Source organism: Musa acuminata, chromosome BXJ2-9, assembly GCF_036884655.1.
Source record: "Musa acuminata AAA Group cultivar baxijiao chromosome BXJ2-9, Cavendish_Baxijiao_AAA, whole genome shotgun sequence".
NCBI lineage: Eukaryota > Viridiplantae > Streptophyta > Magnoliopsida > Zingiberales > Musaceae > Musa > Musa acuminata.
The window spans coordinates 8,360,095-8,385,477 of NC_088346.1; the positions used below are offsets into that span (position 1 = coordinate 8,360,095).

Genomic DNA, 25,383 nt, shown 5'->3' on the forward strand with positions numbered 1-25,383 from the left:
CTCCTTTATCGCTTCACGTCCCGTGTGGCGTCAATTCATTGGATACTCCGGCACGCTTCCCCGGACTCTCGATCCTCCAGATCATGACCGTCAGTTTCCCTGGGGATTCGACCAAGATCTGAAGATCAAAAAACATACCGTGATTCGACGAAGTACCAGGAACACCCCCATCTCACCCACTGCTAGGCTAGCCCTACTAAGGATAGAATGATCATTTCCTCGCGGTGATCTCTTCCAGGCCCGCCTGTGCATGAGGATCTGTTTCACGCTATAAACGATGCTGATTCATTTACTATTTATGATCTTTACCGTCTCGTGTCGCATCTCCCTCTCCTTCTGTGAGACGCTGGAGGACGAGCCGACTGAAGATAGTCTGCACAGCCCACAGTTTTGTTCTTAGTCACGGGGCAAACCAATGTCAGCTGGGGAACAAGGCAGAAAAGCTCCACCAGGCGCAGTAGTCCTTTTGGTCCAGAACGTGTTACCGAGGGGCTGCTGCAGAAGATTTAAGCTACTTTTAAGTACTAAGAGCATGGACTGTAGTGGATCACGTGAGATATAGTTTACACGATCGCTCTAATTCTAATAGATCGCCAACTCAATTCGCAATGTTATGTATCTAATCTTTGTCGTCATATTTAGATTCTGAGGCATAGATTCTGCGGGCTACGCTTCCGGGCAGGCAGGCCGTATTGCCAAATCGACCAAGCTATTTACGTTCTGCTTCACCAAAGATCAGCATGTTGTTGAGCGAGGATTACCCCTGGAACAATGAATCGGAGGGTATGGTCAACAGCAGAAATGGCATGGAGAAACAAGAGGTTATAGAAACCTGTTCGTAGCTGTAGGGTTGCTGCGAGAGTTTGCATGGCAATGAGTGAATGTGCTGCGGCTTTTCCGGACCTTTACGACTTGGACTACTCTTCTCGTAGTTGGTATGCCATTCTCAGTTCTATTCCGTCATGAAAAAGACAGCAAAATTTGATGGCACAAAATGGGTTGTTCTCCAATCCCGTGCGATTCGCCTACGCCTGTTTTGACCTTTTATATCCATCCTTATCGACAATGACTTGGTTATTGGCCTATTTCTTGTCGCTTGTTGTTTCTCACAGTAGCAAGCTTTCCTCGCAGTGCAATTCCCCTCTTCTCTCTCTCTCTTAACCCTACGTTTTGTGGTTGTCAACCTGGTGCATAAATGCATACTAGAAGCTTACCATTCTTCATCAAAGACTGCCATGTTTGCTAAATTCTTCGGAAGCCTGACGAAGTTTGGGTGGTGAACAGTGGTTGAGCACGGTCTTCATGCAATCGTAATTCTCAAAACAGCTGAATGCGCTCTCGCTCGTCGGAGAGTATTTAGGAGGAGCCCAAATTCTTCCATAATGGGTAGGCGTCGTGATCAAAAGTGAAACTTTGGGGATAGATCTCGATCCACGAAGCTTTACCCCTCTTGGGAGTTCATGCTACGATAGAAGATCGTTCCTCTCTGTTGTACGTCTCCGACTTGCAGCCATAAGTGCAAACGTCTCCCTCACAGATGAAGCTTCAGAACAGATTTGTGGATGCATGGTTGCCCCACGTAACTGTTTAGGGTGTTCTCAACCGTTAACGTTGCTTCTGAATGAAACCTTCCTCCGATTACCTGACCAGTAGCACTCGCGTTGCGAAGTTGTATTCCTTCAGCTTCGCCGGGGGTTTCCTGTTCCGGGAATTCAACAGTAATATTGACGAGCGAGCGAGCAACTCCAAAACACGCGTCGGGCTGGCAGCTAAAAGCTGCCCTAGATATGCGTGACAAGCTTGTTGTGGGCAAGACTCTTAAGAAAGAAGGGATGTCCGTTTCACATCCCTTAACACCAACACCTACAACTCATATGTGTGAGTCACACAATAGTGTTAGGGGAAAGTTGACGTAGCCAACATCATGATATTAGTTGACATCTCCGACACCTTGTGTCATGTGCCTAACATCATGACACTATGTGGTTGACACTTGACCTCATATGCCCGATATCTTGATACTATATGGTTGACATCTCATGTCCATGTGGTCAATATGTTAATATTGGATGATTCCTCTTCGCTCCACCCTACTAATCAATTATCTTTCATCCACTCTGTCGATCAATTATCTTTCATCATGCACCGGCACTATATATCATAGCATGCGAAATGGCGACAATTACATTCGAGATCGGCATCCCCACATCTGATTATAATGGTTACATCAATCTACTATAAAAGAGGTTTAATAGGTGTGTGCATCCTAGTACGTAGACTTAAACTCAAAACTTGTTTTACCGGTCTGACAAACTTACTATCCGAAGGAAAAATAATAAAATAAATCAACGTATAAAAGAAATATTCGAGCGAAACGACGCAATGGAAGAGCCAACACATATCTGGAATGAGATTTTAAATCCTCAACCTTTGATAGGTCGATGGATGTCATATTCTGGAATTTATTTTTCTTTATAAGATCACAATATCGTTCCATAGGTACATCAAGAGTCGAATAAATAAACATCATTTTATTAATATTTATAAATTATAAAGATTTATTATAATTAATTTATTCATCAAAATATAAGTTAAAAGTAGCTATAGGTTTTATTCACTTTACCCGACGGTAGAAAAAGATCTACTTTGCATTGTAATTTAATCTACTACTATCGATAGGATACTTTAAAAATAAAATATAAAACAAAAAATATTTTAATACCGTTAAGTAGAAACCCATGTAAAGCATTTGTAAAATAAATACTAGTGTCAAACATTCCCACTAATATATTCAAATGTTTAAAGGATTACTCTTCCAATAATAGTGGACGGAGAGCTTTTATCATACCGTATGAGTTTATATATTCTTAACAATGGATACAGATAAACCCATATCACACTCTCAACAATGAATGGAGTAATGTCTCTCACATATTAAAGTAGTGACACATTCATCCCAATAACGAATAGAGTAACTGATCAATCATCACATTTGATGCTCCACTAATCCTCAAAAGAAATCATCCTACATGTCTTAATCAGGGAAACAAAATCATCTCATACCAGTTATATCCACATTGGAATGAAATAATATATTAAAACATCTAAATATATCTTTTAAACATCATTAATGTCAAATAATATCAACTAGGTCTCAATTGATTTGAACAATAGTTCATTCAATCTAATTAAACTAGATTTCACTATAACATAATTGAATCAATTTTTAATTCTCATTTAAATAATTTTAAACTACTATAAATTGGTATATTTTAGATAATATTAGATTTAATTTAGGTTAAATAAACTTAAATAAATCAAATTCGGAATCATCATGAATTAATCTAAACTTATCAAATGTGATTTGATTCAATTAATACTTTGGACCTAAATTAAATAAAGTAAATACAATGAGCTAAATTACATAGCAATAAGTTATGTGCACTATATATAACTATGTATTCACCGTACCAAGTTAAGTGAACCCATAGCTTATGGATTGGCCATATGTATTGAACATGATTGTTTATATTGGGCTAAGTTGAGTTATCTTGTGGACTAGGGCTTGACCTATGCTAAGCCTAGTCTAAAAGTTATGCTTGGCCTACGAATTAATTTCAGCCCAAAATACTAATCAATTCTCTTATTTTTGAATTATAGTACCATAGAATTATAATCAAAATATCTGATCATTAACATAGAGTCATTACAATATAATAGATAATAGTATATTAAAAATAAAATTACATAAAAAATAATATTTTTAACTAACTATTATATGAATCTAATATAAATCAAATATTACAACTAGAATGCAAGAAATTTTTTTTAGAAATTACATATAACATGAATAATTATAATTAAAATAATTTTAAACAAATGAAGGAATATAAGAAGATTATAAAAACTATATATAGCATGGATACTTATAATATATTTTAATTCAAAAATAAAATTTTAAATCCTTAAAAGAATTATTTTAAAAATAAGTATATCATAAATAATTATGAAAATATTTTAATCTAAAAATTAAAAAAAAAATTATTTTTCATGAAAGACAAAGAAATCTATCTCTAAGGAGGACAATTTTTTGTTTCTCTTACTGTTAGGTTTTGACGTAAATAAATAAATAAATAAATCTCTCCCCTAAATAGGAGGAAGGTGAGTCCTCCACCTAAGGTTATTTTTTTAATTATTATATTTATTGAAATTTAATTTATTGATAAAAATAATATAACTCAATTTGAAATGTTAAATATTTATTTATTTTTTTTAATTTTATTAGCTAAAAAAATCATTATATTTAAATTTAATGATTTGATTACATGAGTACGGTTGGGTTTTATGGATCATGGCGGCCTCCACTTTATGTCACCATGGGTCCACCTTCTATTCGGCCCAAAACGTAGATGCTGACGGGGAGTTTCGTTGTTAAGCGATTCATACGGAAACCGTGACACACACACCAAAATTTCGCTTTTCTATTTCACAACTGCTCCCTCTGGCGTGAAACATCCAATTGAACTGCTAACCGAAGAAAAAACGCAAACCCTCCAACAAACGTCGTCGGGTGAAACAAAAAGAAATGTAATTCCAACCGTGCCCCCCTCGTCATTATGCTCCCTGCCCTCATTTGCGAAAACCCTAACCTCGATCACGAGCTGCGTGCTGTTCCTGCAATCGGCGACTAAATCGAAGCTTCGTAATAATAGAAGAAGCGGTGAATCATAGAGTCGAGTCGCCGTCATCGATGAAGGCGTCCCTCAAGTTCCGGGAGGATCGCCAGCCCTTACTGCGGGCCAAGGTCCCCGTCAGCATCCTGGGCCTCCCATTCCTCTCTGGCCTCGCCGCCGCCCTCGACGATGTCCGCCACCTCCGCCTTGACCTCTCCACCGCTTTTGCCTCCGGCCCCTCCCTCCGCCTCTCCTACCGTCCGAACGACCCCGCCGCCCCCTTCTCTCTCGTTCTCAAGACCGGCCTCGGCCCCCTTGGCTCGCCTGACATGGGAGCCCCCTTCTCCATGGCCGCCGAGTTCGGCCTTCTCGCCCGCCCCGGCTCTGCCGGCCCCTCCTTCTCCATCCTCTTCAAGCCCCGCTTCGGGGACTTCGCTGTAAAGAAGACTGTCTCTTCCACCGCCGCCTCGGCAGCCGCTGCGGCTAAGTTCGACCCCCTCGGAGGCACGGAAGGCGACGGCTTGGTCAACGGCGCCGAGACCCCGATCGTGGGGTTCGGAGGAGAGAACCGGTTCCTTGCGAACGGCTTCGGAGACGGGATTCACGGGCTCGTCTCAGGTTTCGAGGTCAGCACGACTAGCGTCCTCCCCTTACGAAGCCACACCGCCGTCAAGTTCAAGTGGGGATTGAGAGCAACGCCAGAGCTCCGCACCGCATTCCATGATCCAGCGGTCGGGATCTCGTTCGCCAAGCTTCCCCTCCTCGTGATGAGCAAGATCTCGATCGAGCACGGGGCCAACGGCAGGGACGCTCCTGCGACCGAGAAGAAGGGCGGCGACGGCGAGTTGCTGGAGGAGCGTTCGTCCATGAGGCGGCAATTGGAGGCGCTGCAGGCGGAGAATGGGACACTGAGGAGGGCCGTAGAAGAGCTCCGTGCGGAGGTCGGCGGGTGGAAGGCGGCTTCGCCCGCTGTAAGCGGGGAAGACGACAGCAAGGGCAGGTCTAATTTTGCGGCGCCGTCCGGTAAAAGAGCTCGACGTGGCGATGAGAAGGCGCCAGAGCACCCCGCGAAAGCGGCGCCTGAGGACGTCAAGAAGGAGCTGAAGAAAGCTTTGGTGATGGGATCGACCGGTGGCGGTATCTAAGCCCGCCCCCTGGCGTTGGAAGGAGACTTGGATTTTGGGGTGTATTTTGTTTATAATAGCCCCTTGGTATTTCCTCCTCTTTCGTTTCTTGTTTTGTGTACATGATGACCGTGTTTGTAATGAAGTCGTGTTTTATGTAAATACTATTTTTGATAGGATAAGTATTTTAGATCAATCTAATCATATTAAATGGTGAATTATATGTCGCGCGAGTAAACCTACTTATCTGTTGTCTGTGTTAGAAGAAAGTGATTCGATCATTTATTGGTTCCCCGGCTACAATACGGTAGAAAGATACATCACCCACCCACCTCTCTACCATCATTTTACTTCGAGATGAAGGTAGTAATTCAGCAAATCCAGGATCCCAAGAGAACAGAAAAGGAAAAATATTAAACAATGATGAAGCTAATTTATTAATTAGCTTATAGAAGATGAGTGATATCTTTTCTTTCTACAATATTCCATATCTAAAAGTTCAGAGTGCATTCAATCGACACTCCACCTCCTTTAACTAATAGGAGGCCGGAGAGCGGTGTTCCGTGCCGTAGAACCCTCTGGATTTTTGCCTGATGCGATCCAGAGGTGTAAAGCTGTCCTTTGAAGCGTTGGACAAGTGAAATAAAAGGCATCGAATAAAAGCATATCAGCAAGGAACTAATAAGGTTCTGCATACGCACCTGGCATTGGGCAAACACAGCAGCTCTCGATGAGTAAAAGTGGATCAGCGATTTTGATATATAAAGAAACGGAAGCACCATCCAGGAAAATCTGAGAAACATGCATGTATGATAATTATTACTGAACTTACAACTCCAGCACTGTCAAGAATATATGCGATTCGGCTTCTCTGTTTCCTGGAAGGCGCCCCAAAACTCACCATCTATGAGGAAGTTGAATGCACGTGTTGAACAGCATGAGTTGCATGCACTTAAGTCGTTGAATGGTGCCGGATTTTAGTCATCAAGTTCTTTGGTTTTCCCTGGTCAAGCCTGATAACAACTAGAACTGATTCTATCGGTCCACGGCTGCAGAGCCGTCGGATCTAAAATACATGGTTGTCACACAAGATCGTGCGCCCAGTGTATCTATCATCAAGATGACCCGCATTTTGGTCGGTATTGCTCATTTTCCACGTCGAATCATTTAACCAAGTATAGCTGGGGAAATCGCGCACTAATGTGCTCCGAATAAGTTGCTGCATTGGTGGCCATTACTTTCTCCTGCAAGGGTCCAACGCGTGAGTCTATTTGCCCGTAGATGTGTGCGTCAGACATGACATCAGAGTCCGATGTAGATAGCAGCAGATCATCTCAAAAGATGTCGCATGAAAGCGGCCATCCAGCCGATCATCTCCGCAGAAACCGGCATCCATCCGGGATCCAAGATTAGACCCAATCAGACGGTGATGATCGCCCCTTCCACCTAAACCAAAAGCCTACCCGAGACCCTTTACCTAACCCATCCTCACGACACGAAAGACAAAATGAACCGGACCACAGAGTGGGGGGTATTTTCGTCAACGAGAAATTAGAAGACCCGAATCAAGTCCCTCCCCTCCGCTCGCTGGGGATTAACATGATTAGGGCCAATGAATCCCATGACTTGGTAACTTGAATGAAAGACGGAAGATTAAATTTCAAGTCTAATTTAAATGGGACCCCAAATGAAAAGAAATTGAACAATACCAAGCCAAAACCAGAGAACAGAAAGAGAAAGAGGGAAGGGGAAGAGATCAAACCCTAGACTTCGAAGCGGCGGAGTGAAGACGACGGTGGCGGTCGGGTTTTGCGAGCGGCGACGATGGAGAGCCCCGGTCATCCCGAGGGAGAGGTGTGGGGAACGTGGGAAGAGCTCCTCCTAGCTTTCGCTGTTAACCGCCACGGTACCCGGAGTTGGGACTCTGTCGCCATGGAGATCCAGTCCCGGAGCCCCTTCTCGCACCTGTTAACCCCCCAGAGCTGCCGCCGGCGGTACCGCGACCTGAAGCTACGGTTCGCCGGTTCCGGCGGCGAAGAAGGCAGACACGAGGACGACGAAGGCGAGGAGGCTGGCTCATCTATCGAGGTGCCCTGGGTCGAGGAGCTCCGGAAGCTTCGAGTCGCCGAGCTCCGCCGCGATGTCGAACGCTACGATGCGTCGATCGGGTAATTAAATAACAATTTACGGTGTTTTTTCATTTTTTCTCAATTTATAGGATTATTTTTTATCTGCCGTCAGATCAGGATCAGGCGCATCTGAGCGCTTGATCTTGGATATATTTAAATATTTTTTTAATTATTTGTATATTTTAGATATTTGCAACTAAAGGTAAAAAGGTTGGAAGAAGAGCGCGAACGGAGCTTGAGGGAGACGGAATCCGTCGAGGAAAAACCGGATCAGGAGAAGGAGGCGGGCAACTCGGCGAGTCACACGCCGGAGGCTGCCGTCGGTGATGCGATCTCCGGTAAGGATTCCGGCCGCTCCTGCGGGGAGTCCAACTCGACTCTTCCAAAGGAAGGCGAGAAGAAACTCGATGGAGATGATGGAAAAGCGGAGGAAGCCGTTGGAACCGGCGGCGAGTCGGCCGATCCGGTGGAGCGGCTTCCGGCGGGTGAGTCGGGCGAGTCGATGGTGGCCGAATCCAAGGGCGAGGAGGAGGAGGAGGGTGAGAAGGAGGGCAGCGACGTGCAGTGTTCGAGGAGCCCCTCAAGGCGGCGTAGGGGACGGCGGAGGAGGTTAATCCCCGGCGGCAGCAACAGCAGAGAGGAGGCGGATGCGGATGCGGATGCGGACGCGGGTGCCGCAGAGGAGTCGATCATCATGGGCAAGCGGGTCGCTGCTGAATCTGAGCCGTTGATGATGTTCCTTGACACGATTCGATCAGATCAACAGGTGTCAATTCTGGAGCGTCGGCTCGGGTGCCAGGTAATTATCCCCGATTTCTCGCCTCCCCCTCTTGGTCTTGATTTGAATGGACGTCGGGTAACGTATCGCTTTGGCATGAAGGCGAGGCAAACGCATATTCATTCTCGTCCTCTAAGCGAGAATTGTCATTATCATTCGATATGCGATGTGCGCCTTTTTGCCCAAAGATATACTTTACTGCGTTGCTGAACTCGAAATGCTTAAGCTTTTATGGAAACTAACTTGATTTTGGTTTATGACGTTCTGATCTAATCGATCATTTGGTTGATTGAGATATACAGACCTTTGAACATCACGAGTATGATTGAGATCTAAGAATGAACGAACCAGACAAAGATGCTCCAAGTTTACTTCTTGTTTAAATACAATGCTGCCTTGAATTGACTTGGCTAATATATTACAACAAGCTAAAGCATGTTAAAGGAAATGGCCTACAAAGACTTACTTCTGCCTCTCTGATTTGGATGGAAATTTAATGGTTACGGGGATCTTGATTTTTGTTTTTGGTTCCGGGGATCTTTCTTGTAGTATATGTCTGGGTTTCCGCTGCTGCAGAATTCACAAAATGCCATATTAGTGTTTGTTTGTTTGCTTAACGTGTGGGCCGAGCAGTTCCGAACCTGAAGGTGGTGGGTCGTAACTCCTCACCAACATTGACTTTTTGGGTTCGCGTGCTTGCGTGTAACGATTTGACTGTATATAGAAATATATCGTCCTTTATTTTTTTTCTGTGGTTCGAAAAAAAAAATAATGTTTTATTTTGGATATCCACAGGAAACCGTCAGATATCACAGTCTGATACGGCGACACGTGGATCTAGAGATGGTGCGTGCCAAGGTGGACGGCTTAGGTCAGGGAGGTGGTTCGTACACGACCGCGGAGTTCTTGCGCGATCTGCTGCTGCTCTGCACCAACGTCATTGTCTTTCACCCCAAAGACACTCCCGAATCCATCGCCGCTGCTCGTCTCCGTGACAAAGTCACTAAAGAGATCTCCGTCTGCGTTGGGCCTCCCACACCGTCATCACGGCCGCCGATAGAACCCACTCCGTCTCCAACGCTAGATTTGGACCTCACTGCTTCTCTTCCTGATAAGCCGACGACAGCGGCACCTCTGATCGCTTGCCGGACGCGAAGCTCTACGTCGAACGTGTCTGAGGAGGTCGAGGAGGAGAAAGAGGAGACGCCAAAAACAGAACCGGAGGAGTCCGTCAACGAGGAGAAGGCCGCCCTCGAGAAGAAGGTGAATAAAGAAACAAACGTGCTTTCGAGGAAGACAAGGGGATTGAGGACCAACAAGCTCCGCAGCGGCCATGCAGGAGAAGGTCCCGCCGCTAAGAGGCCTAGTGTTGCTGTAGTTCCAAATGTTAAGACCAGACCCGTCCAGAACGCGGCGGTTGTGGACGCAGCAGCAACATCACATAGGAAGAGTGATGGTTCTGTCGCTTCAACGGCTGCTTTGGAAAAGCAGAAACGGCAGGACAACTCGCCGAACCAGGTCAAGCGGAGCTCCAAGGGGACCGTGAAGGAGACGCTCAAAAGTCCGTCCTCCAGAGGAGGCGGCGTCGGCGGAAAAGCTGCGGAAATACAGAGGAAGCGTGGAAGGAGTATCGGAGGGAAGGATCAGAGAACCCGTCAAGGGACTGGTGCCATTCGCGTTGAATCCGCCACGAAGAAGGTGGCGGATACAAGCGGTCCGGCGAAGAGGAGCGTGGGGCGGCCACCGAAACGGGCAGCGTCTCCATCTACACTCCGTCCGGGGAAGAGGGCGAAGGGGCATACGGAGGCCCGGGCGACGCCGGGTTCCAGGAAGCGAGGGCGGAAGTGAGGTGCGTTAGTGCGGAGCATCACCTAAATTAAGACTCGAATAGCTGTGACGTGACACACCTATTCTTGTTTTCTCTTTATATTTGTTTTTCGTGTTCTTGGGGTGCGAACTTAACCCGAGGATGGGATTTGGTTTGTGCTCCGCATTCATTTAACCGGTCGATAATTAACTCCCAAATGCCGGGTAATTACAATTAGTTGTGGCCCTAAGCTAAGCTTTGTGAATACGGACTTCCAAGTCAAGAAATTGGTGCCTTGGTATGTTCTCGCCAAGTCCGCTAAAGCGTAGGGCCCCACATATATTGGACTGCAAGCCAGGTACTCTCGTGAATGCGCTTCTTCATGGCCTTCGGCCTGGGCGATGTGTGTGTGACTCACGTGTTATTGATTGTGACTCGGTGGATTTCAATATCAATCAAACACTTCAGAGAGAGAGAATGATTATTTAGGAGGTTGACCGCACGTGTATAACTTTCCGGTTTAATCTTAAAGGAAGTTTTCGACATTTTTAATTATTTTTTACTTGACTTATAAACTTTAATATAATTTTAATTATTTTGGAATGACTCTTCGTAATTTTAATTATATCGTGCATCCCCTCAGGAAACGATGAGTGAAGTGTGGGGCTGGTTGGGAGCCAACGTGTTTTCAGAAGCGTTCGCCAACATAATTAGCAGGAAAAAGAACACAAGAATCAATCCTGGTTGAATGTTGAATCGGTAAGCGTTCATACCAAGGAAAACTTTCACTTGACATTCCCTTTAGTTCCCACTGTCTTCTGTATTATTAGATTAAGACTTCGGTCAATTTGGACCACAGGTCAACCATGTGTTCCGAAAAACGGCAATCATCGTAATTTGCTAGGAAATTGCCACGCTGTTCCTTCTGACTCTTCCATTTCTGGGCTCCACTGCTATATATATGTGTCCTTCGCAGACTCGAAATCCAACCATGGCGGAGGCGGTAAACGAGGCGGCGAAACGGACGCCGGGGCTCATGCCATGGAGGAACTTAGAGGGCAAGGTCGTCATGGTGACCGGCGCGTCCTCCGGCATCGGCCGAGATCTGTGCCTCGACCTCGCGAAGGCCGGTTGCCGGGTCATCGCGGCAGCGCGGCGGACCGACCGATTGAGGTCCCTCTGCGAGGAGATCAACGGATCCGGAGCGTCGGAGCCATCCGCCGTCCGATCGGTGGCGGTCGAACTCGATGTGAGCGCGGATGAACCGGCCATCGCCGCCTCCGTGCAGAGGGCGTGGGATGCGTTTGGCCGGATCGATGGGTTGGTGAATAATGCCGGAGTTCGAGGTACCATTTCTCTTCTTCTCTTCGGTAAGAAACCTGTTTACCGGTCATCTTTGGTCCACAATTTGGTGCTCAAACCTACGGCACGTCTGATAGTATTTCGGAGTAGTTGATCGTGTCCAATACTTTTTCCTGAGTTGTTGTAGGCATGGCCAAAAAATTAGTGCTAACGAAACATCTCGGAGAGTCTCTGTCTTGGCAATTGTGAAACGACAAACTAAAAAACACTTCTCTCTCTCTCTTTCTCTCTCTCTTCCAAAGTCAAAATAAGTCTTCTGTTTCTTCTCTTTCGAATAAACAAAGGAACATTATGGCTTTCATCTCCGGAAACATTGCATTTATGTCCATAATGTTAGAGGAGTGATGGCCATAGAACAGTACTATACAGTATCATAGATAATTACATTGGAATTGGACTTGTGCCAATGCGAATAGTGTGAAAGACTAGAGAAAGAAAGAGGAGATGGAAAACCAGAATATAATTTTTTTTATTCATTGGTCTTCTATGTATATAAAAGGGAGATGTATATGGACTGATTATAATCTATACAACTAAGAAAATTGATTCTAATAATTTTATATAATATTTTTTTTCTAATTTATTTCCTATAATATGAATTGATTTGATACTAATTAAGAATCCCTTAATTATGATAATGATTTATTATCTTAATTATGGGATTATAAAATCCTTTAGTTATGGGATTTAGAATCCCTTAATCATGAGATTTTCTATGAAGACTCATGGACATTGTTTCTTCTTTTTGTTGTTGTGCTATGCAACTAATAGAATTACTGAATGAATCTTATATTAATTTGGGGCATCAGATTGGGAAATTTGCTCAGAATGTTGAAGGCTTGATTTCTTTATCTATCTCCTTTTTTAAATCTTGGTATGTCCCAAGATCACTACGGAATGTTGTAATTCTTCTCTAAGATAGTTTTTGAGATGCTGGTGTCAGGATCCCCATATTTAACATGAATTAAACCGTAAATACTTTTGCATAGCAGACTTCCTGTACTTATTTCAACATATGAGTCAAACATTGTGATAACTGGAATGTATCTGCGAGTGAGAAGATATTCTTCCTTTGCAAAAAGAATTACAACTGACTTTCAACTACTAGTATCCGATGACTTTTTCCTGCATGATATGTTTCCCTTTCAAGGATTATTTTGTTAAGATTAGATGCTGCAAAACATTCAGTTAATCATTCCTTCTATTCTCCTTTTGGTACCTACTTGCGGAAAATGATGTTAAAATTGGGTATGATATTCTCAGAGCAATAAACAAGATGTTGGAAAAAGTATACAAGTTTCTAACTAGCCATATTTCCAATTTGCATATCGTAATCTTACGGTATCGGTATCACATTAAATTGTTTGGGATTGCAAATTGTTTTGCATCTGAGGAAGGGGGGATTTATAGATTTCCTTGATGGTTCAGATTTCTAGATACTTGTTAGTAAGTTTCTTCAATAATTTCACCAAGTACAAGAGTTTGCGAATTTAATCTTCTTCTTTTACATGATGATACATATCTGAATTTAATCTTATACCTTAATTTGATTGGTTGTTTGCCTGCTCGATTCTACATCGCTGAAATGCTGTCTCTTTCTCAGGTGATGTGCACTCACCATTAGATTGGTCCGAGGAGGAGTGGAGTAGCAATATCAGAACAAATTTGACTGGATTGTGGCTGGTTTCCAAACATGTCTGCAAACACATGCGTGATGCAAAACAGAAAGGATCCGTGATCAATATATCATCTATTGGTGGCATTGAACGTGGCCAGTTACCTGGAGGGCTTGCTTATGTTGCATCAAAGACAGGTGTTAACGCAGTTACTAAGGTAATTCGACTGCTACAACCCTAAATTTCCCATGTTTGTCTTGCATTGCATATGCTCTGTACCATGGCAGCTAAAAAAGCAGACTATTAATATGGATATGGACTCCATGTGTTAGTGTCACTTGTCATTTCGAGATCCAAACATTATATTACACATATTTTCTTCTTCAGATCTAATTTGTGTGGTTTTCATTGACTCATGTAATCCTTTGTTTCAATTATGACACTTCTGTGTTGTTGAAAAAGCCTTCTTTTGTGCTGCTGTTGGTGTCTTAATGGTAGCTGACAAAGTTGTCTTTGGCAAACAGGTGATGGCATTGGAGCTGGGTGCTTTTAACATTCGTGTGAACTCCATAGCGCCTGGACTGTTCAAGTCCGAGATAACTGATGGCCTGATGAAGAGAGAATGGCTGAACAAGGTGGCTGAAAGAACAGTTCCACTAAGAACATATGGCACATTAGATCCAGCATTGACATCAATTGTTCGTTTCCTGATGCATGACTCCTCGGCATATGTTTCCGGCAACATTTTCGTTGTCGACGCAGGTGTCACTCTGCCGGGGATCCCCCTTTTCTCTTCCCTCTGATACTAATTCTTGTTGATGCTTTCTTGATTCCAGGATTTTTTTTTCCTTTTCTTGGAACTCCATGAGTTCAAAGATCGTTTTCTGCTTTAAAAAGGTTCATATGGTTAATCTTGTCACTGAGAAAAAGTTTGTAGTTCATCTTTGGTGTGACCCATTAATCGCCTATGCGGCATAATGATCATATGAAATATAATTGCTGCATCATGTTAATAAAGATTTAATAATTACAAACCTTTTTCTTCTAAAAAATTACAAAATTTCTAAGTCTCTTTTTCCCTCTTATATATATATATATATATATATATATATATATATATATATATATAATATTTGTCGAACGTGTGTCATGTAATTCTGAAGGTTTATTTATTAAAACAAAAACAGAAATCCAAAGTAGAAGGAAGCTAAACGCTAATAATTAATTTGAGTAAAAAGAGAATTAAATTAAAGTCGGCTGTGATGAGATTCCTATTTTCCCTTTTTTTTTTTATCCGTTTATAGGTGGATTAATCTGCCCTTAGCCTTAACGTAATGCATGAAAACAAGTAATGTTAAAATAAGTATTTTTAGAGCTGTAAACTATTGCTGGTGCGGTTTCGGGGACGAATCTGGACGCGGTGGGCCCGGCCCACGTGGACTTTCTTTTAACTTATCTCGTAGTCACGTGAGTTGTCCGCGTAGGAAATCTCCGTGCGGCCCCTAAAGGGTTCACCCAAACGAATAATAAAATGATGATAACCCCGAAAGGCACCACCCATCACACCGCCCCCTGCTCCTACAACAGATAGCGGAGAGAAGAGAAGAGACGAGCGACGATGGAAGACTCGAAGAAGCGAAAGCTGGAGGAGGAAGGCGGCAGTGGAGGCGCCTTCGCTATGGAATTCTCCAAGCAGCTGCGCTTCCTTCTCGACCCTCTCAGAAAGGATCAGCTCGTCGATCTCCTCGTCAAATTGTAAGCGCTCCTCCTCCTAAAACCCCCCGATTCGATGAGCATCGGAGGTGGTTCGATTTCTTAATTACTTTAGCACGCTTCACATGCCCGCTCGTCCTTGATTTACCGGGAAAGGAAGAGAGTGGCGAGTCCTTTGATGCCTATTAGGTCTTCCCATTGATGATTTGGGGCAAATTTTTTGGGTCCCATTAGTGCTGCTCTGTCTGTGAACAATCTTGCTTTTTTATTTCGTAGTTCTGAATTCTCTTCACCCTCTTTTTTTCCCATGTCTTTATGCTATTCTTGAGGATCTCTTTTCTAGTTGTCAATGCTGTGGCATGAATTCTGCGTACTGTTTTTCATCTTCATTTTTTGTCTGTTGGCTACAGCATTCGTTTATCATGTAAAATTTCTTTTGTTCATAATGTGTATTGTCTATTACCGAGGTATTTCTTTGGCGTTCATGATCCTTGGCCATGAAAGGTACTTGTCTGATATCGTGGAGGGTATATTATCTGAATGAAAAAGTTGGCGTAGAAGGGAGAGACCAATTTACATGAGATAACCAGAGGGATGTGTGTCCTGAATTTGACTAGATCAGCATGTTATCAACACCCAAAGTAAGAGGTGAATTGCTAGAAGACACAGGGGGGCTTAGATTGTCTGAGATAAGAATGACCAACATATGTTTATGTTTGACATCATTTGTTATTAGATACTTTAAAAATGGTTGGAACAAAAATTATGTCTCAAGGCTTTGCCTTTTGATAGGAAAGACTGGCATCAGATATATCCAACAACACAGTTACTACAGGATTCTCAGATTTTGCTGCATGGTTAATTAAGAAATTGCAGGTGAAAAGTCTGATCATTTTAATTATCACTAAACTCTTTTGACATTAGCATTAATAGTCAACCATTGGACCTGTGAACCTTATAATTGTGTTTTTTATGAAAATTGTTTAAATCATGATTATGATTTGTCGATCAGGTGCACCACACCAGCAAAGTAGAAATGATACCATGAATTTCATTAGGATTCCATACAAGTGAAGCACCAGGATAGAAGATGAAAAAAGAAGTATCATGATTTTTCTTGGCATCCAAAATGATGTCTCACAAAGTAGAAGCCCGTGATAGTATTTTCCATTTGGGCATAAAAGTTAGAATACAATGCAAAGTAAAATAGAAGAATGTTAACTTGTATGTCTTGATTATTGTCCTAAATTAACAAAATGGATGTTTTCTCAAGGCATGAAAGTGAGGACGATAAAATGGCACCCTTTAAAAATTGTATTCGATCATAATGGTTATGATGGAATGCAACGTGTACTATGGGCTTCTGGTTCAGATTAATTTTCTTTTTGTCATATAAAAAAATGACTTCTGAGCTTAGTGTATTTAAGTTTTCCTTTAAGTTGATTGAATTTCTCTTTAGGTATGAACTTGATATAGCACAAAGTCCTCACTTCACCCACATTTTACTATGCTATTTGCTGCAGCAACTAGTTGTTTGGGTTATGGATACACTATTCTTATGCTGTTAAGATGTTAGCTAGGCCATGGTTGCAGTAATTTTTAGCTTACAGTTGCTTCTGAAAAACAGCATGCATGTCTGATGTGTTTCACCTTTTCTCAGACTGCTTTGTTCATAAGAAATTGCACATTGGTCTTGTGTTATGGCAAAGTCAGAACCAAGCTAAGTTACTCGTTATGCTTTATTATGATTTCGGTTTGTTATCAAAGTTCATTTAACTGATGGTTTTTATTAGTATCACTTGTAATATCCTCCTCCTCTTCCTCTTCCTCTTCCTCTTTTCCCCTCTCCCTCTGTCTCACACATACACATGCACACACTCTTTTCTCTTTTTCCCCTATGCACTTGCACATGTGTGTAACCTGCCCCTTTCACATCTGCTTAGAAGCACACCCCTTTGATCTCTAAATTAGTTATCAGTGCTTACTATGTGCTTGCCAATGTTACAGAATGTTTGGATGAGTCAAAAAAATTGGTTCGACTGTGTCTTTTCATTATTTAAATTCTATGTACCTCATGGTTCATGCTGTAATCTCCAGAATGGCCAGCTTGTTTGTTTTCACGAGAATCATTGTAGGTTTATCGTCTTTCCTTGAATCCATTTTTATTCGAGTTTATTGTCATTCTTCAATATAAGTGGGTGTATGACTGCTGCTATTGTTTGTTTTTGTATGAATTGCGGGTGCAAATGTTTGCCTGTGTGCACTGCATGATGTTGCAGAGGTAACCAGTATCCTTCAGTTGCAGAAGAAATTAAAGGTCTTGCCAGTGAAGATCCTGTTCATCGCAAGCTTTTTGTTCGTGGCTTGTCTTGGGAGACTACTTCAGAAACTCTGTGTGCTGTGAGTGCTTTGCTGCCTGCTTGTTGCTTGTTGTGAATGCCTGATGCATCTTGGATGACATGACCCTAACCAACAATGTCTTTGTTGTTATAATACAGCTAACCATGGACTAATTTTAAAGCCTGAAAATATTTTTATTTGCAGTATTCATGTTATAAACTAGAAGTTATCTGTTAATTTAGGTTTTCAGTGTTCACGGAGAAATTGAGGAGGGAGCCGTTATTGTTGACAAGGCAACTGGGAAATCCCGTGGTTATGGCTTCATTACCTACAAGCATATGGAATCCACTCAAAAGGCATTGCAAGAACCCAGCAAGTTGATTGATGTAAGAAATTTGTTTCAAACATCTACGGCATTTTTTTCTGCTTGTTTTCAGTTGTTTTTGCCATAGATAGTTTGATCACCACTTTGACATTGGCAAAGAGCTGATTATTGCTACTGGACTCATTTTGTAGCCCTCAAAAGTTCCATGTAATCCAAGTAGAACATTATAAACCTTGTGAAGATGCACCTTTTGAAATCCAAGAACATCAAGGACTCATGTGCGCTTACAATTGGATAAGATTTGTAACAATCCCCTTATTTTCAAATTTGTTATCATGTTTAGTTGAATTTCATCGAATGTTTCTTCAGTTTCATGAACTTACTAATGAGATGATAGATCTTCTTATCTACAGACTAATCATTTAGGTGCCATGGTAATCACACTCTTGACGATAGTTACTCTAGCTACGAATTCTGAACCAAGTTAAATGGTCAAAGGAATTGTCTTTGCTAGGATTCTGAACCAAGTTACTCTAAACCTACTTAAAAGAGTCCAAGACTAACAGTGTATTTATACACATCTATCCATATTCATATGCAGTAGTAAACATAGTCATTGCAAGTATAAATTTTATAGGCAATATATTCACAAGTACTTCTTGGTCACATGTGGAATTTGTCAAATCTGATCATTAGTTGGATATGATAAACTTGTAAGTAAAATGAAATTCAAACTTAAAAATCTAATATCAACCTTGGCATTTTGCAACTGATTCAAGCTTGTTCATTATTTTATGGTATGAAGTCGAACATGGGTTTGTTGTGACTACCTTGATGACTTGAAGTGCAACCATTCTTGAGCATGAGCTGATATTGAAGTTAAATGAGACTTCAAAGTGAATCAAAATTTGGTGCATGTGAGTTCGTTTAAGTACTGAAAAACATTGCATCGACTACTGAAAGTCTCTGTTGAATTTGGTGAACAGTCAGATTGAGTCTCTATTTATTCCTTATACTTACTATATGCAAAAACCAATTAATGTGCCAGCATCTTTGTTTGCCAAAAGTCGATTTCTTGACATATTTTTTTCAATATGGTGATAACAGCTAATGATGTAGAAATCATTACACGAACAGTAGAGAATCAAATCATTTTTTTAGTCATTATAATGCCCTCTACACTTGTCTCTATTTTGTTATTTCCTTATTTTCCTTGGGCATTATTTGACTTATGGTTTTGTTGTGCCTATGCTAATACATGGAAAAAAAAAGGCAACAACTAGACTTAACTATGATTCCCTATGTACTATTTACCGTCTGCCTGCAAGCAGTGTAAACCTCCTTTCTAGAACTAAGTTGCATACTAGAAATTAAAGGAATCTGCTAATCCAACAGGTAGAATTAAATGTTACTTGATAGTGAAAGGCCTTTTTTGTTGGATTTATCTGGTGTTCTGTTGCATTCACCATCATGCTGCATATCTATGGTGCTATCATTAAAGATGGGAATTCGTGCATCTAAAACCAGTAATTTTTCTCCTGTGCTATTTATCTCTGATTTGGCTTTAACATTCCTTTTCATTTAACAAAAATCTCAGGGCCGTTTGGCTGTCTGCAACCTTGCGTGTGAAGGCCTAAGCAGCACTTCTGTAACCAGTGATTTAGCACTTAGGAAGATATATATAGGAGGCCTTTCTCCGGATATATCCAGTGAGAACTTGCTTAGTTTCTTTAGCAGGCATGGAGAGATCGAAGAAGGTTCAGTTGCCTATGATAAAGAGACTAACAAATCAAGGTGTGGTATTTCAGTATAACTCATCGCATTTTGGGTTGGATCAACTAGAGATAAATGTTTTTTGCTTTTTCTGGACAGAGGGTTTGGTTTTGTCACATTCAGGACAGTTGAGGCAGCAAAGAAGGCCATAGATGACCCAAACAAGACACTTGGGGTGAGCAGGACAACTTCATTTTCATTTTTTTCTTTATGGTAGCAGGCAAAGAGCCGTAATATTTCTTTGGTTCTCAATACCTCAACCCTTCTTCCAGTCCTTGTTTTTGACAGAAAGAACTGTTTATATCTACAGGGAAGGAACATTACTGTGAAGCTCGCAGACTCACCCAAGAGCAAAATCATGCAATCACAAGTTCCAGCTGCAATGGTCCCAATAACTATACCAGTTCCAGTGGGATATGCACAGACTGGAAAGGTGCAGATCGGTAGCTCAGCGACTGTTGGCTATGCTTCTTACCCACCAGCACTGGCAGCATATCCCACTGCTTATCCAAATGCTCAAATTCAGTACCCAACCGCACCGCAAGTTTCATACCCACAGACTGCAAAAAGAGAATCGGTTGGATTGCCTGCAGTAGCATCTACTGGAATTACTGGGTTCCCATATTATGTTACTAAACCATGATGGTCACCTATAAACTATTTTAGGGTCCATGGTAACTCCTATATCATCTGCCACAAACACTCCCCAGTGTCTAGGTCGGAAGCATTACACATCAGGTAGTTTCTAGTCGTTGTGCCGTGTCTAAATGAAATAGTCTGGAATTCATAACCATTTTTATCGGAAATTGAATGTTATGTGGGTTGTTTGATTGCTGGTTATTTATAATTTCCATGATGCCTGGTGTGTGTTTAATGCACACCATGCAATATGGTATATCTTTGATGGTATTTCCTGCTACCAATTTATTAGCGTAGATGGTATATCTTTGATGGTATTTCCTACTACCAATTTATTCGTGTCTTCACTGATCTCTCAAGACTGCAGAGTACGATCGAGAGAATACTTCGATCACTTCCCAGACGAATATGCCATTTGCATCTTATCAGTTTATTTCTTGCGCCTCCTTTTAACGATAGCTTTATGATGAGAGAGTCCAGTATAACAAAATTTTCTTTCCAGGAGCTATCTGAGACTATAATACAGTGTCTACCATTTTTTCGGCCATTAAAAAGCCTGTATATGTAGACACCGTCGGTTCGATACGCGAAAAAAGGTCCTGAAGGTGTAACACTATCTACGCCGCCAAGTCTGATGTTGCAAGAGAAATAGTAAGAATATCGCAAGTAGGATAATAGCAACCGGCGAAAAAGAAGAAAAAAACTCTACGAGTAAACCAACAATTGTGCTGTCCTCCAAACGCCATCATCATGTAACTATTCCCCTTTACCATAACAAAGATTTGAATGACCTCAACCCTCGGTGCACGGGTTTTATAGAACCCGGGGGTTTCACCGCTCTCTATTTGCAGATTTTCAATGTTTAAATTGTTCAAGTTGCATTCTATAGCATTGCTTATAGGTCAAGTTTCACTATTGTGGCTTTGGATCAGAAAGCTTAAGGCATACCATGAGGAAACTATCTGGTGTTTATTACATTTGATAATGCAATCGCTCAATAAGCAAATCGAAAAAAACAAAGTAACAAGTGACACGGAATAATCTTATTGCTATAAAAAAAGGGCATATCATTAATGAACTTAGCTATCAGGAAATTCAGTATGGCACTAACAGCATAAAAAACTAGTATTTGTTGGCGTGCCTCCAAACTGAAATCAACTTAGAGACAGTTCTAGTCTGAACAAGCTCTATCAGCAGTGCGACGGTTTATGATCCGAAAAAAAATATAGACAAATTTGGAGGACCATTAGGAACCTGATGCATAAAGCCCTGATCATAATGTCATCAAAGAAGAGTCGAAGAAAGACTAACTGATGCATCTCGGTCACTTGTCCAACACTGCAGCACATTGCGATGTCTCCTCGTGCCAAAGTTTCAATGAATACTTGTTGGTAAGAAAAACAGTAAATAGTGGAAAATGCTCCTTTGATTGGGATATAACATTTTATCTCAACGATACTGATCTTTTCAACTTCTTCCATTCATCTGGCCCTCCAGGATGGCAGTTGACAAAATATTTTGTGAATCTTTCCTCCGAGGATGAAAGAATTGTGCCCAAGGGTATGGTGGAGTGGTATGTTTTCCTTCTTTTAGCATCTGTTGGTAATCCTTGCTCCTTAAACCAAAAATACATTGAAAACCTGAGCTTTATCTTATCTATACTGTAGCACAAAAATGCTGGATAAGCCACAAGCGATTCCAGAGGGTAGCCCAAATTATTCAAAAGATAGTCGATCTTCTTCTCGATTACTTCTGTTGATTGATTAAGTATAGCAGGAACCAACTTTATCATCTCCGAGGCAGTGCCCCATTCTAATCCAGCATTTAATAGGCAATCAAATCTCTCCTGCAGTTGGTCACCTCTGCCCCGGAACTTGGAAAGTGCTTTCACCATATCGTCCGAGTTCTCAACAAATCCTAGCTTCAACAAGAAGTTGGTCTTTTCTTTAAGAAAAATTCCAACTTCTTTAGCTAAAGCACTAGCCTTTGTCCTTGAAGCCAAGTTAGTAAACTGTTCAGGAGCCTCCTTTATAATTTCACACAATCTTTTGGCAGATAAGTTCAAGCGTGACAAAACAACATCGGGTTTCTTATAAGAACAAGAACCCAAAACTTTGACATGGGAAGACAAAATTCTCGCAATATCATCCGGTGCCATCCCAATTTCTGCTAAGAATTGCACAGATTCCGACAAGTTCTTTGGGAAATTCCCAACAAGGAGTTGAGGGTACTGCACGAACAAAACTAAAATGTTGTTCATTTTAATACCCAGCTTCAATAGGATTGCAACTAAAATGTATAATTTCTTTCCAGAATCATCAAAAATAAACCTTGGATTACTTTTAATAAAAGCAGCCAATTCGTCCTTGCTACAATGCATTCCATCAAGAAAGCTCAGCATTTTAAGTATCCGGCTCCAACTATATGAACGTTTGTCCGATAAACATCCTCTGATACCATCCAGCTCAACCCCTATGCTTCTCAACTTCTCAAGAAGCTGAAGAAATTCATCATCTACATCACCAACCAAAATTGTAGGACAGCATTGAACCAACTTAATAACAGTAGGTATGCCAAGTCCAAGCTTTTCATAAGCTTGGAGCTTCGTGTATAAGACACCATGACCATATCTAAACATGTCAGTTCCTTCTTTGTACATCCTCCCAATCTTACTTCGAGGAACTCCATAATTGCAAAGAACATGGTAATTCTCAAACAAGACCTCATCATCACTAAGAAACATGATATCACGGGGAAGAAGGGGATTCAACTCTGATGGCTTCAGACCCAAACTCTCAAAGAATGGCTCAAACTCATTTATGGGATGGTAGCGAAGGAACCTGGTGATGGATCTGCCAACATTATGCTCATTATCAACCTTCGCAAGGAGATTCTGTAGGAACACAGGAGAGTTCTTGCTGATATGATCGGCATCAGCGAACTGCAGGCTTCTAGTCTCATGAAGGTACTCAAAGAGAGCTTTTTGCGCATTGGCCCGGGTAACACGAGAGATTCGTGATCCAGCAGAACCATCATATGCATCCACCAGGGCCGGGTTGGCAGAGAAGGAACGATGCGGCAGCTGGTTTTGCCAATTCTTGGGAACCGAAGCATACAGTGACACACCAATACCAAGCCGAGTTCTTCCAAGATCATATGACAGAGTGCTACTCAACTTAACATCCCTTCGATCTGTCGGTTGGTATTTCTGAACAGCGGACGAGGTTGGAAGAAGAAAAATACGACAAAGACTATGTCTACCTTTCCCAAATCTAAAAGGCGTCTTTTTGAAAGAAGCAAGAATGCCCGGAGAAACAGCCGGCAGAATCGAGAGGGAACTCAACTGGCAAGGCATCTTGGAGGAACCAATGCTTCGACTCAATCGGCGCCTTATCATGACTAGTTTCGCCAAGCTCCAGAACGCGAAATGTCGGGATGCTCAAGGACACACCTCCCCGCGGCGAACAAGCGCTCAAATTGCTCTCTCTTGCAGAGTCCCAGGAATTGGATCCTCACCTCGAATCGTAGGGTTCCGTATCACAATGGCTTCGCCTGGGAGAAAAGGACTTTGCTCTTGTTGGGAGTGGCACGGTCGAGCACCGCCATTAGAGAGGAATCGAGACCGGCGGATTTTGGGTTAAAACCCTAACTTTCCGGAGGTCGTCAGGGGGATAAGCGATGATCCATTAAAGAACAGGGGATTGCATCATCGCCGTTAATTTTACGATGATCCGCGTATCGGACGGTTCCAGTGATGGGGTCTATAAGAGAGGCCCTTTTGTGTGAAGGAATCATAACCTTCTGGGATGAGATCATGCCGCTTTCTCTTTTTAGTGAGAACGTATTACATCATACTACTTTGATCTCATCATATCATAAATCTGAACCTAAACAGTCAATTCTGAACGAGTCAAAATTTTCACGTGAAACTATATGGTTAGATTAACTCGACGCAGTGGTTAATTGCCATTCTGGCAGGCTGAATGATTTATAGAGTTACTTATTACAAGTTTAGAACTCGGAGTTACATAATGATTTTTATTCTTTTAACATATTTTATGAAGTAACTGAGTGTGCAGTATTATGAAAGCTCTATGTGGTAGTCATTTTTACGTATTTCGATTTACGAAGTGTAATTAGCCATATCTGTACGACTCCCTAATCTTACACGCCCTCTACAGCTACCTTTTCATAGTCCTATTTATTATTTTTCTTATTCTTTATAACACTTCATATTAGTCCCATATTAAAATAAATAAAACTAAAATTAAATCTGATGAATATATTATTATTAACTTTAATACGTAAGATGAATATATATTATTATTATTAAGAAAGTGATAACAATACTCATTTTTATATTATAATATTATATAGTGATCAAGAAAGTTGATAACAGTATTCATTTCTATATTATAGTCAATTGATCGACTGATAGGTCGATTTGAGCTAGGTTAGCTTTAAATACCTTCTGTTCATGCCAACTCTCTTCTATCGACTGAGGCAATAGTAGAAACCTCATGAGGAAGGAGCAATAGATAGAAGTTGTAATCCCCAATCCGATTCAACTCATTCTAAATGACAGTCAACAGTACAGCCATCTCCACTGGCTTTTGTCGACCCGTAGTGACCACATATAGCTCATACCGACAAGCCTTGGCATTGTACGTGAGAATTTTGTGTGTGGAAGGACCGGACCCCAAGATACATATTATGGTCCCTGGGAGAATTATGAGCATGTGAAACACGTGGTATTGCTTTCCGCATCCTAAGTGCAATTATTGTTGACAGGATCTCACAATAATGGCTGAAGTGCTACAAGACGTCCATTTAATAGGATTTTAATTTCGTACCGGTGGCAATTGTTGCTACACCCGGACAGGATACGGACACGTCATGCGTGACAAAAAAGCCACACCGATTTGGATCCTGCAAAGATCATGCGTGTCACCGGACACATGTCTTGTGTGTGGCTAATCGACACAGGAGGCCACGTGGTCGTGTCATCTCCGTGACCGACGGTGACACTAATGATTCGAGTCCCAACTGCACTCGCGCTGTCCCCCGGTAGTGGCGAAGCCTCTATACAAACCATTGCCAACCT

The 25,383-nt window shown here is 41.8% G+C and overlaps 5 protein-coding genes across 5 annotated transcripts; 4 read left to right on the forward strand and 1 right to left on the reverse strand.

The window, feature by feature from the left end:
- The first annotated feature begins 4,612 nt into the window (after positions 1–4,612).
- LOC135622970 (uncharacterized) lies at positions 4,613–5,993 on the forward strand. The gene has a single exon (XM_065125366.1). It carries the CDS (start codon positions 4,751–4,753, stop codon positions 5,816–5,818), a length of 1,068 nt encoding a protein of 355 aa, XP_064981438.1. The 5' UTR covers positions 4,613–4,750; the 3' UTR covers positions 5,819–5,993.
- Positions 5,994–7,485: 1,492 nt separating this feature from the next.
- Positions 7,486–10,748, forward strand: LOC135622969 (uncharacterized). The gene is made up of 3 exons (XM_065125365.1): positions 7,486–7,965; positions 8,113–8,725; positions 9,500–10,748. Exons 1-3 carry the CDS (start codon positions 7,622–7,624, stop codon positions 10,550–10,552), a joined length of 2,010 nt encoding a protein of 669 aa, XP_064981437.1. The 5' UTR covers positions 7,486–7,621; the 3' UTR covers positions 10,553–10,748.
- A 396-nt stretch (positions 10,749–11,144) lies between these two features.
- Positions 11,145–14,324, forward strand: LOC135621892 (uncharacterized). The gene is made up of 4 exons (XM_065123517.1): positions 11,145–11,270; positions 11,488–11,857; positions 13,477–13,706; positions 14,014–14,324. Exons 2-4 carry the CDS (start codon positions 11,503–11,505, stop codon positions 14,290–14,292), a joined length of 864 nt encoding a protein of 287 aa, XP_064979589.1. The 5' UTR covers positions 11,145–11,270; positions 11,488–11,502; the 3' UTR covers positions 14,293–14,324.
- A 713-nt stretch (positions 14,325–15,037) lies between these two features.
- Positions 15,038–20,470, forward strand: LOC135622971 (UBP1-associated protein 2C-like). The gene is made up of 6 exons (XM_065125367.1): positions 15,038–15,244; positions 17,482–17,602; positions 17,785–17,928; positions 19,465–19,661; positions 19,740–19,815; positions 19,951–20,470. Exons 1-6 carry the CDS (start codon positions 15,108–15,110, stop codon positions 20,281–20,283), a joined length of 1,008 nt encoding a protein of 335 aa, XP_064981439.1. The 5' UTR covers positions 15,038–15,107; the 3' UTR covers positions 20,284–20,470.
- Positions 20,471–21,300: 830 nt separating this feature from the next.
- On the reverse strand, positions 21,301–23,995 carry LOC135622972 (transcription termination factor MTEF18, mitochondrial-like). The gene has a single exon (XM_065125368.1). The coding sequence runs from the start codon at positions 23,674–23,676 to the stop codon at positions 21,724–21,726; it is 1,953 nt and encodes a 650-aa protein (XP_064981440.1). The 5' UTR covers positions 23,677–23,995; the 3' UTR covers positions 21,301–21,723.
- Positions 23,996–25,383: the final 1,388 nt, after the last annotated feature.